Source organism: Euprymna scolopes, chromosome 23 (assembly GCF_053919585.1).
Source record: "Euprymna scolopes isolate OS-2025 chromosome 23, ASM5391958v1, whole genome shotgun sequence".
Classification (NCBI taxonomy): Eukaryota; Metazoa; Mollusca; class Cephalopoda; order Sepiida; family Sepiolidae; genus Euprymna; species Euprymna scolopes.
The window spans coordinates 55701563-55713939 of record NC_136504.1 but is presented as its reverse complement, the minus strand read 5'-3'; the positions used below and the strand labels follow the sequence as shown (position 1 = coordinate 55713939).

At 39.4% G+C, this 12377-nt stretch overlaps 1 protein-coding gene across 1 annotated transcript; it reads right to left on the bottom strand.

The window, feature by feature from the left end:
- Positions 1-10802: 10802 nt before the first annotated feature.
- On the bottom strand, positions 10803-11387 carry LOC145245615 (uncharacterized). Its single transcript, XM_080107183.1, has one exon. The coding sequence runs from the start codon at positions 11385-11387 to the stop codon at positions 10803-10805; it is 585 nt and encodes a 194-aa protein (XP_079963309.1).
- Positions 11388-12377: the final 990 nt, after the last annotated feature.

Genomic DNA, 12377 nt, shown 5'->3' with positions numbered 1-12377 from the left:
CGGAGATGTCCTTTTCTCTTCCCTGCAACCTCTATCTCACAGAAGAGATGTTGCGAGTTTGTCTCTGATGTATCGTTATTTTCATGGAAAGTGTTCGACTGTCTATGGTCCCCCCTCGCCTAACTTTCATGAGAAACACTCATCTAGCTGTAAACACTATCAATAATTCCCCCCCCACTCTTTATCTGTACCTAAACCTAAACGTAGATTCCATGAACAAAGCTTCTTTCTTAGAACTGCACGCCTGTGGAATTGTCTTCCGTTTTCCTGCTTTCCGGCTGACTACAATATGGTTGTGTTCAAGTCTAACGTAAATAAGTTCTTGACAAGCCGTCCCATATAAGTTATCAAATTTACCAAATTTTCATTACTAATGATTACTATATTGTCCAATTTCTACTGTACACTCTTGTGGGGGTCGCCTGGCCTTTTTTTGGGAACATGCTTCCTCCACAAATAATAAAAATAAAAATAAGAAATCTTATGTGCAACACAAACGGAGGTTTATTTCCGGAATAGAAATAACAAACAATAACAAGTTAAAACATAGTTCTCAATATTTCAGAGTTCTTTTTTTTGAGTTCATATGAAAGATGGAGAGTCTCTTTTTTTGTGTTCTTTGAATGTTCAAATATGTAACAGAGACAATATTAATGTTAGTCTGTTAAAAGAGAGTATTAATGCTCGGAGCACTGGAAATGAAATAATTGATGTTTGCACGCGTGGTAAGTCCATATGAGAAAGCGTTGAATGAGTCGGAAGAGTTTAAAGAGACGAAAGAATGCTCGAAAGGCTAAGAGACTAAAGAGATAGATTTTGTGTTTGTGCATGTTTATATTTGATTTGATTGGCTCCAAACGAGCTCTAGAAAATCAGTTTTAAAATGTGTCCTAGAAGGAATTCCATTGGACGGAAGACATCACATGGGGTGCTTTCAACTATGTACGCACCTTTGGTATATAAAGGTCACGCCGGAATTTGCGTGGGTGTCATTTTTCATTTTTTTAACGCGCCGAAACAATCAATTGCACTGCGCGCCTAAATTGTATTTAACGATTTTAAATTTGAATATTAAACTGTGCCAACTGGCACAAATACTCCCCCCAGATTGGAAATTTTTTTTTTTTTTTTTAATATGTAATGTATTCCTTGAAATGTTTCGGCCAGTGGACTTTCCTACCCGTTTTTGTCGTGGGTTTGGTGTCCTCGTCATTTTCTGCTGGTCTCCCATGTTCTAAGGGAATTTGTTCTGGTGGGGAAATTGTCTGAGGGTATTCCTCAATGTATGCTGGTTTAATTCGGTCGATCGCGATGTTGTCTTTCCTGTCTTTCCGTTGGACAGTAAAATATTGTTCACTTCTGTCCAAAACTTGGTATGGTCCAGTGTAATTTGGACAAAATGGCTTTTTGACCGTATCATTCCTGATAAACACAAATTTGCATGTGTGAAGGTCGTTCGGTATATAGGTTTGTTTGTCAGCCCTCCTGGTGGGGGTAAATTTGAGAGAAGACATTTTGTTCTTTAATTCCGTCACAAATGTAGCCGTGGGTGAAATATCTGTGTCTGCATTAAAATACTGTCCAGGTAGTGTGACTGCGGATCCAAAAACTAGCTCTGCTGGTGTGCTTTGTAAGTCTTCTTTTATTGTGTTTCGGATCATTAATAGGATTAATGGTAAATTATCTGACCAGTCCGCATTGTTAAGACTCGTGGCCAAAGAAGTTTTTAGCTGCCTGTGAAAGCGTTCGACGAGGCCGTTTGAGCAAGGGTGATAAGCAGTAGTCTTTATGTGGGTTGTTCCCAACAATTGGTTGAACTCTGCGAAGAGTTTCGATTGAAATTGCGAACCTCTGTCCGTTGTGAGTATTGACGGTACTCCAAAAATTGCTATCCAGTCTTTTAGTATTGTTCCAGCTACTGTCGCTGCCGATGTGTCTTTCACGGGTATGGCTGTTGGCCATCTGCTGAACCTGTCGACTATGGTGAGAATGTGGGTGTGTCCTTTTGAGGGCGGTAATGGCCCCACCAAGTCAACATGGATATTGGTGAACCTGGCATCAGGCGCACTGAAAGTGCCCAGCGGTGACTTCGTGTGCCTGTGTATTTTATTTTTCAATACACACGTCTTGGTCCAATTTCGAATATCTGCATTCATATTCGGCCAAACAAAGCGGTCTGTTATTATTTTTACGGTGGCTCGTTTGCCTGGATGCGACATATTGTGAAAATGTAGAAAAACATGTCGTCTGATGCTTGGCGATATGTATGGACGCGGTTGTTCTTTTGCTGTATCACAATAAAGTGTTGTTACACTAAAAGGTACGGGCATTTCCTTCAGTTGCAAAGACGTTTTCTGTTGTACGTCAGTGAGTGTCTTGTCCGTCTTTTGTTCTTGTGCAATTAATTCCATAGTTAACGAACTGGAATTTAGTGAAGTTATTGCAGCTCGTGATAATGCGTCTGCCACGATGTTTTCTTGCCCCTTGACGTATCTGATGTCTGTGGAATATTGGGCAATATAATCAAGGTGTCTGATTTCTCTTGGACCATATTTATCTACATGCGTATGCAGTGCATATGTTAACGGTTTATGGTCAGTGTAAATACAGAAGTTTCTTCCTTCTAACAGATGTCTAAAATGTTTAATTGACAAATAAATTGCTAATAGTTCCCTTGAAAAGGTACTCTACTTTGTCTGTGTCTTGCTCAGTTTGGCTGAGAAAAACGATATAGGGGTCATTGTATCCCCTGTCAGTTGATGTATAACTGCTCCTACAGCTATGTCTGACGCGTCTGTTGTAAGTGTAAGCTTCGATTCTTCGCTGTCCTTAATATAATTCAATTTTGTGAAATTGACTAAGGCAGTTTTAGCTTGATGGAAAGCTTTTAAAGCTGATCCGTCCAGTTTTAATTGTTGGTTTTTCGTTTTGTTCTTCAATAATGACGTTAACGGTGCAAGGATTGTGGAACAGTTTGGGTAAAAATCGTCTGTATTAATTAATTATACCTATGAAGCGACGAACTTGTCTAACAGACGTAGGTTGTGGAAAATCCGTAATGGCGCTTACTTTCTCGGGTAATGGTGATATACCATCCTTATCATTTGAATGTCCAAGGAAGTTTACTTCTTGCTGACTGAAAATACATTTATCCAAGTTTATTTTTAAACTGTAATGGGACAGTTTTTGAAAAACTTGTTCCAAGTGTTGTTTATGTTCGTCGAGGTTTCTACTAGCAATTAGGACATCGTCCACGTAAGCGAATACAAATGGAAGGTCCCTAAAAACCTTGTCTATTAACCTTTGGAAGGTTTGACAAGCGTTCCTAAGTCCGAATGGCATTCTGACGAATTCGTAAAGTCCAAATGGTGTGGTCAGTGCTGTTTTGTGGATATCTTCATCCGCCACCGGTATTTGGTAATACGCTTTTACTAAATCCAGTTTGGAAAATACCGTGGCATTTTGCAGTCCGATTGCAAAATCGTGAATGTGTGGGATAGGGTATCTATCCGGTACAGTTTGCGCATTTACTCTCCTGAAATCGCCGCATGGACGCCATGTTGTCGCGTCTGCTTTCTGTACCATGTGTAGAGGAGATGACCACGCACTTTTGGAAGGTCAGATAATTCCTTGTTGCAACATGCGTTGAAATTCGTCTTTTGCGATCTTGTACTTATCCGGCTTCAGACGTCTGGGGGTGGCGTAGACGTGTTGTCTATTCGTTTTAATATAATGCTTTGCATTATGTTTAATATTATCCGTGACTTTGAATGGCTGAGTAAGTTGTGGGTATTATTGAAACAGCCGACGAATGTACGTCTCTTCAGGTAAGGCAGAACTAATCCCAGTAGACTGGTATCTTGTGGTGATACCTTTAATTACGATTTTTGTTTGGTTATCAGTCAGTGTGCGACTAGTCATATCTACCGATAGATTAAACCGTGCTAGGAAATCTGCTCCTAATATTGGTGTCGTCACGTTGACTATGGTAAAAATCCACGGAAATGTGCGGCGCAGGCCGAGATTGACGTCTAAATATTTTTCACCGTATGTCGGTATTTGTGTGCCATTAGCTGCTTGGAGGTGGTAAGGCTGTGGAATAGCTTTTTGTTTACGTAGAGGTGATATCACGCTGATTTCAGCTCCAGTGTCTATTAAGAAGTTAAATCCATGATTATTATCACGAATAAAAAATAGACGACCTTTAGTGGAAAATCCAGCGACAGCCGTCGTCTCTACTGGCCAGAATATTCGTTTCCCTGATTCTTGTTTTTAAAAGAACAAGGATAAGTGCAACGCCGAGCTTGTGTGCCGAATTTTTTGTGGTAAAAACAGATTTCGTTCGCTCGTTCCCGTGTGTTGCTTCGACCTCTACTAAGACTTCGTTTTCGGTAGTCCGATCGTTTATTAAATGAGTAACGATGGTTTATTTGCATTAATTCCTGCACTTGTCGAGTGAGATTTTCGACCGTCATTTTTAGTCCCGATATATCGTCGTCGCACGTCTGTTTCTGCTGTGCTTGTGCTGAGTTTACTTTGCGGTGCCTCAGATTTTCATGGATTCGATCTGCCATATCGGCGAGTTTTTCAATATTTGTCTCTTCCGTTGTGGGTGCTAGAATTTGTATTGTTGTGTCTGGAAGTTTATCCAGCCACAGACTTCTCATTATATTTTCGGACATTTTGTTGTCCCCTAGCAATGTACGCATGTATCGCAAAAGTTGTGATGGAGTGCAATCTCCCAATTCTACTTGGGTGAAAAGATTGCGTAACCTTGTTTCGTTTGAAAAGCCTGTCCGTCGTAAGATGGCCTTCTTAAGTTCGTCATATGGGTTGTCTTCAGGCACATTCTCCAATAAATCCGCCACCTCTTCGACGACGTCTGCCGGGAGTTTTTCCACCAAGTAACAGTATTTGGTTCGTTGAGACGTTATCCGCTTTGCGTCGAAAAGGGCCTGGATTTGGATAAACCAGGTCTTTATGTTGGTAGGATTAAATGCTGGTATATTTACCGTTAACGTTGCCAGAGGTTTTTCAACACAGGAAGGTTCCATGTTTGTTTTCTTCGCTCGAAAGTGATTTCAAAGCCTTTAAACTATCAACTGACTTTTTTCCGATGACGTGGAGCTTGAAATTGTGGTCGAAAAAAAATTGTCGCTTTTTCCGCTGAGTCATGGTGGTTTAATAGTTTATAAGATTCCGTTGTGCATATGATTTCTGCGTCGGGTCACCAACTTGTGGGGGTCGCCTGGCCTTTTTTTTGGGAACATGCTTCCTCCACAAATAATAAAAATAAAAATAAGAAATCTTATGTGCAACACAAACGGAGGTTTATTTCCGGAATAGAAATAACAAACAATAACAAGTTAAAACATAGTTCTCAATATTTCAGAGTTCTTTTTTTTGAGTTCATATGAAAGATGGAGAGTCTCTTTTTTTGTGTTCTTTGAATGTTCAAATATGTAACAGAGACAATATTAATGTTCGTCTGTTAAAAGAGAGTATTAATGCGCGGAGCAGTGGAAATGAAATAATTGATGTTTGCACGCGTGGTAAGTCCATATGAGAAAGCGTTGAATGAGTCGGAAGAGTTTAAAGAGACGAAAGAATGCTCGAAAGGCTAAGAGACTAAAGAGATAGATTTTGTGTTTGTGCATGTTTATATTTGATTTGATCGGCTCCAAACGAGCTCTAGAAAATCAGTTTTAAAATGTGTCCTAGGAGGAATTCCATTGGACGGAAGACATCACATGGGGTGCTTTCAACTATGTACGCACCTTTGGTATATAAAGGTCACGCCGGAATTTGCGTGGGTGTCATTTTTCATTTTTTTAACGCGCCGAAACAATCAATTGCACTGCGCGCCTAAATTGTATTTAACGATTTTAAATTTGAATATTAAACTGTGCCAACTGGCACACTCTTTAACCCTTATCCTTGAGTGGCCTCTTGGCCTTGATAATGTGGTGATGCCTATGTAAAAAAAAAAAATACAATTATTTGCTCCTGCTACTACTGATTTGCTATTAAAGCAACTTTGACACGAACGAACTCCTGCGTTTGTCAGCACAGGAGTTCGTTCGTGTCAAAGTTGCTTTTTATATGAATCTAAAGAGATATTTGCCAAATATCTCTTTAGATTCATATAAAAAGTATTTACAAAAAAATAAATTACTTGTTTAAATATTCTCTCTTAAGGTAGAAAGTAAATAGATGCATAAGTATTTATGTACATAATGAACTCCTTAAAGACTTAAACAATTATTTTTTTCCAATTCTGTGCCACTTGTTGTCGGGGTTTTTTGTCTGTTTGTTTTTTGTTTTTTTTCGTTAAAAATCTTTGTAAGAAAAATAAACAAGTTTATTTTTTTAGATTAGTCGTGCCTTGATTTTACTAATTATGCACGACTACACATTAAACACGATTTTATGTACGTCTAATTAAACCCTAAAAGACTGAGACAATTAGTTGGCACATTCTATTGGAAAAATAATTCTCAGTCATTAAGGGTTTCATTAGTCAAAGCAATTTTGACAGTTGCAAGTTTAATTTAAAAAAACAAAACAAACAAAACACAAATAATAGTCGATAATAACTTTTAAAAAATGTTTGAGAAAAGTTCTAAAAATGACTTTTCTTTGCTTTTTTTTTTTTTTGAGAAATGAACGAGAGTCGCATTATAATAAAACAAAACTTTCTGCAATATTATTTTAAAAAAAAAAAAAGAAAGAAAGAAAAAGAAAATAAAAAAAAAAACAGAAAATAATTTTTAAAATAATAATTTACTTGCCTACACTAATGTTTTTGATGTGAGGAAAACTGTAGGGGAAAAGAAGTTTAAGTGAAATTAAATCTCTTTGCTCCAAACGAAATAATAATAACAAAAAACACAAGGAATAACACAAAATTACACCTCCCTCTGGTATAAAATGAACCGCATTTATTTTTCAACAAAAATAACAAGATGAATAAGCAAAGGTCCGATCGGTAAAAATTCTTGCGAAGTCATTATGATTAGAATGTTTAATGAAAGTCCTTCGTGGAATTAATAAGATTGGAAAGTAAAAGTCTTGTGTGAAAATAATGTCCTTATTTTAAAGTTGGTGTTTTAACTGGTGAAGTTCGCCTTATTTAAAAGTCCCATGAGGAAAGTAATTCGTGAGGAAAGTAATTCGTTGTTATTAATTAGAAAATGTGCGGAATGGGTGCGTGTGTGCATCACTGCACACTGTGATTTTTTAGTGCCCGTGTGGCGTGTGTAATTATGGTTTCGACGGCTTTGACAGCGACGATGTTATGAAAACGAGAGGCATGTTCTCGTGTGACGTCGAAGAGAGAAGGGAAAAAGAAGGGAAGAAAGGATGTTTGTTGCATTTTTATACATTTTGGACGGTTCCAAAACAAGATTGCTACTGCTGACATTTTGGTTTTTGGAAAAGCGTTAAAAAGACAATCTTCTGAATTTTCTCATTGGTCGCTTGTGTCACGTGATACTGTCGTCAACTACGTCCACTAGAAATATGTTCATTTTACTTTTGTTGTTGTGAGAAAAGCGCGGGGGCGTATTTGAAATTATGTCGTTGCTGGAAGAATTTATTTTTTGCAAATGCGCGGGGAAATTGAAATGAATAAAGGTTTGTTTATTTGCGCGCGAGCGTGTGTGTGTGAGTGAGTGTGTGAGTGACAGCACAAATACTCCCCCCAGATTGACAAAAAAATATAAAACTGTTTTTCTCTATTTCTTTTCAATATGTTACGTATTCCTTAAAACGTTTTGGTCAGTGTACTTTCCTGCTGGTTTCCGTGTTGGTAGTTGCGTCGGCGTTCCGTACAAAAGTGAGTTCTGTAAGACGTTGCTCCAGTGGGGGAATAATTTGAAAATCTTCATCTATGTATGCCGGTTTAAGTCGGTCCAATGCGATAGTGTCTCTTTTCTCGTTTTTTGAAACAGTGAAATATTTTCCTGCCTATCTAGAACTGTGTATGGACCTGAATAATTTGGACAAAATGGCTTTTTCCTGAGTCGTTCCTGACAAATACATGTTTGGTGGTGTGAAGATCTTTTGAAATATAGGATTGTCTGCCTATCCTCCTGGTGGGTGTGAAATTTAGACGAGACATTTTGTCTTTCAACTCTGTTGTAGGTGAGATCTCTGTGTATTGCCCCGATAGAGTCAGAGTGGAACCGAAAACTACCACTGCCAGTGTGCTTTGTAAGTCTTCTTTTACAGAGTTCTGTATCATTAATAGTATCAAAGGTATATTGTCTGCCCAGTCTGTGCTATTCAGACTCATTGCCAGGGAGGTTGTTAACTGCCTGTGAAAGCGTTCAGCCAAGTCATTCGAGGATGGGTGATATGCTGTAGTCTTGATGTGGTTCGTTCCCAGTAATTGATTGAATTCCACAGAGAGTGTTGATTGCAACTGCGAACCTCTGTCTGATGTAATGTAATGTACTCCAAAAAATTGCTATCCAGTCCTGAAGTATGGCTCTGGCTATTTTTGCAGCTGAAGTATCCTTAACAGCTATGGCAGTAGGTCATCTGCTGAATCTATCGACGATAGTCAGGATGTGGGTGTGTTACTTTGATGTGGGTAACGGTCCTACCAAATCGATGTGGATGTTGGTGAATCTAGCATCGGGTGTGCTAAAAGAACCCAGTGGTGATTTTGTGTGTCTGTGAATTTTGTGCTTTTGACAAGGTATGCACGTGTTAATCCAATTTCGGATATTGCTGTTCATATTTGGCCACACGAAACATTGCATTATTAGCTTTAGAGTAGCTCTTTTTCCTGGGTGAAATAAATTGTGAAGATGTTGGAAAACTTGTCGTCTGAGTCGAGGTGGTATGTACGGTCGTGGTTGTTTCTTTGCCGTGTCGCAATAAATAATCGCTGTACTGAAGGATACGGGCATTTTTCGAGTTGTAAGGATGTTTTTTCCTGAACAACTTTAAGCATTGTGTCTGATTCCTGTTCTCGTGCTATCAATTCCATGCCTAGCGAGCTGGAATTTAGAGAAGTGATCATGGCTCTGGATAAGGCGTCTGCTACAATGTTCTCCTGGCCCTTCACATATCTTATATCTGCGGAGTACTGTGCAATATAATCGAGATGTCTGATTTCTCGTAGGCCATATTTGTCTACATGTGTGTGTAGCACATAAGTTAATAGTTAGTGATTTGTGTAAACCGTGAAATTTCTGCCTTCCAAAATGTGTTTGAAATGTTTAATCGCCAGGTAAATTGCTAATAATTCTCTCGAAAATGTGCTGTATTTTCTTTGCGTTTTGTTTAGCTTAGCCGAAAAAATGATATAGGGCCATCCCATCCTCGGTTAGCTGGTATATGACTGCCCCTACAGCTACATCTGACGCGTCTGTTGTATGTGTGAGTCTGGTATCTTTCTTATCATTTATGTAAGTCAGTTTTGTGAAATTTGCTAGGGCTTTCTTCGCTTGAGTAAAAGCTGCTAAGGCTGGTCCATCTAATGTTAACTGTTTGTTCTTAGTCTTGTTCTGAAACAGCGATGTTAGTGGCACGAGAATTTCAGAGCAGTTGGGTAAGAATCGCCTGTAGTAGTTAATTATTCCTATGAATCGACAGACTTGTTAGCGAAAATTAGCGATAGCACTCACTTTTTCGAGTAGTGGTGATATTCCGCCCTTGTCGTTCATGTGTCCGAGGAAGTTTACTTTTGATTAGCTGAAAATGCATTTTTCAACGTTTACCTTTAGGCCGTAGTGAGATAATCTCTGGAAACCTTGATCCAGGTGCTGTTTATGTTCGTCAAGGTTTTTACTAGCAATTAGGACGTCATCTACGTATGCAAATATTAATGGCAATCCTCTGAAAACGTTGTCTATTAAACATTGGAAAGTTTGACTAGCGTTTCGAAATCCGAAGGGCATGCGAGTGAATTCATAAAGTCCAAATGATGTGGTCAAGGCTGTTTTGCGGATATCCTCTTCTGCTACGGGAACTTGGTAGTATGCCTTCACTAGATCCAACTTCGAAAACGTCGCATTCTCTAATCTGATCACAAAATCGTGGATGTGAGGAATAGGGTATCTGTCCAGTGCAGTTTATGCATTCAGTCTTCTGAAATCGCTGCAAGTGCGTCAGGATGTACTGTCCAACTTCTGCACCATGTGTAAGGGAGAAGACCATGCACTTTTTGAGGGTCGGATAATTCCCTATTGTAGCATGTGCTGAAATTCTTCCTTCGCTATTCGGTATTTATCCGGTTTTAAACGTCTGGGGGTGGAGTGAACTGGTTGTCCGGTCGTTTTAATGTAGTGTTAAGCACTATGCTTGACCGTGTCCGTGTCCCTGAATGGCTGAGACAGCTGCAGATATTTTTGGAGTAATCGACGGATAGATGGGTTCTTAGGTAGGGCTGAACTGATACCTGTTGATTGGTATCGAGTGGAGACTCCTCTGACCACCAACTTCGTTTGGTTGTCTGTTAATTGTGTAGTTGGTCATGTCCACAGACAAGTTGAATTTCGCCAGGAAATTTGCTCCTATTATGGGCGTTGATACGTTGGCTATGGTAAAAATCCATGTGAAAATTCGCCTCAAGCCGATGTTGATAGTCAGTGATCTATTCCAGAATGTGGATATCTTAGTACCGTTGGCTGCTTGCAAGTGATATGATTGGGTCGTAATCTTCTGACTGGTCAGTGGTGGGATTATGTTTACTTCAGCGCCAGTGTCTATTAGAAAATTATATCTGTGGATGCTGTCACGGATATAGAATAGACGACCTTTTAGAGAGGGTCCAATGACAGTCGTCATCTTTACTGGCTGGCATCCTCGTTTCTCTGTTTCGTTCTGTTACTGAAGGCATCCTCGTTTCTCTGTTTCGTTCTGTTACTGAAGGAACAAGGAGGGGTACAATGTCGCGCATTACTGCCAAATTTATTATAGTAGAAACAGTGTCCACTCGCTCTCACTCTGTCATGTTCCACTTTTCTACTTCTACTGGTACTCCATCGTCTAAAGGGCGACCTATTGTGATGTGAGCACTGGCGATCTGCCTTCAGTAGATCCTGTATTTGTTTAGATAGCTTCTCAGCCATTGATTTTAGCTCGGCTATCTCCTCGTCTCTTTGTTGCATAAGCTGTTGTTGTAGCGAGTTTACTTGGTGTGCCCGGAGATTCTCATGAATCCGGTCTACTATTTCCGCTAGTTTGTCAGGCTCTGTTACTTCTGCCGTTGGTGCAAGGATTTGCACTGTTGATGCTGGTAGTTTATCCAGCCACAAACTCCTCATTATGTTCTCCAAGATCTTGTTATCTCCCAAAAGGGTGTGCATGTGATGTAACAACTGTGACGGAGTGCGGTCTACAAGTTCGCCCTGCGTAAAGAGGTTGCGTAGCATGGACTCGTGGAATAAGCCAGTTCGTTTTAGAATTGCTTCCTTCAGCTGGTCGTAAGGGCTTTCTTCTGGTATAGTCTTGAGTAAATCTATTACCTCATCCACGACGTCGGTAGGTAATTTCTCGACCAGGTAAATGTATCATGTTCTTTGCGACATTATCCACTTCGCATCAAATAAAATTTGGATTTGGATGAACTAGGATTTGATATTGGCTGGGTTAAATACCGGGATGTTTAATGATAGGATGGCTGAAGAAATTTCTGAAAGTGACGAATCTATGCTCTTGTTTCGCTTGATTTAATCCCGAAAATGATTTGGAAGCCTATAAATTGCTGGTCTGTGTTCTTTGCTTAGGCAAGGTGTCGGTGTAAATGGATGTGTGCGGTCCTGGTTTAAATGGGAGAATAACGTGATGCGGCAAAGTGTGAGGTACACTCACTTGCGTGCTGCTTCGTGTTCGTAGGTTTTAGAAGGATGTAATTTCATAGCCTGGGACGAAAAAAAGGAGAGATGGGTAAATTGTCCTCGATCAGGGCAGACATGTTTTCTCTTTTACAGCCATGCACGATAACCGCCAATTTGTATGTTTCAGAAGGATGTACATGTTTTATTTCACGGCCGGATGTCACCAATTTGTAGGGTACAGAAGGAAGTGCATGTTTCATTTCACGGTCGGGTGTCACCAATTTCACGGGGAAAAGAAGTTTAAGTGAAATTAAAGTTCTTGAGAAATCATTATGATTAGAATGTTCAAAGTAGGTGAAAAATCCTTTATGGAATTATTAAGATTAAAAAGTCATGTTAGATGAAATTCCTTCGTTGGTAATAAGATTAGAAGGTGAAAGTCTTGTGTGAAAATAATGTCCTTATTTCAAGGTTTGTATTTTAACTGGTGAAGTTCGCCTTATTCAAAAGTCCTACGAGAAAAGTAGTCCGTTGTTATTAATTCTTATAGAAAATGTACGGAATGGGTGCGTGTGTGCATAAGTG

Coding starts and splice junctions, on each gene's coding strand:
- LOC145245615 (XM_080107183.1), bottom strand. CDS start 11,387: ATGCTACGCAACCTCTTTACGCAGGGCGAACTTGTAGACCGCACTCCG.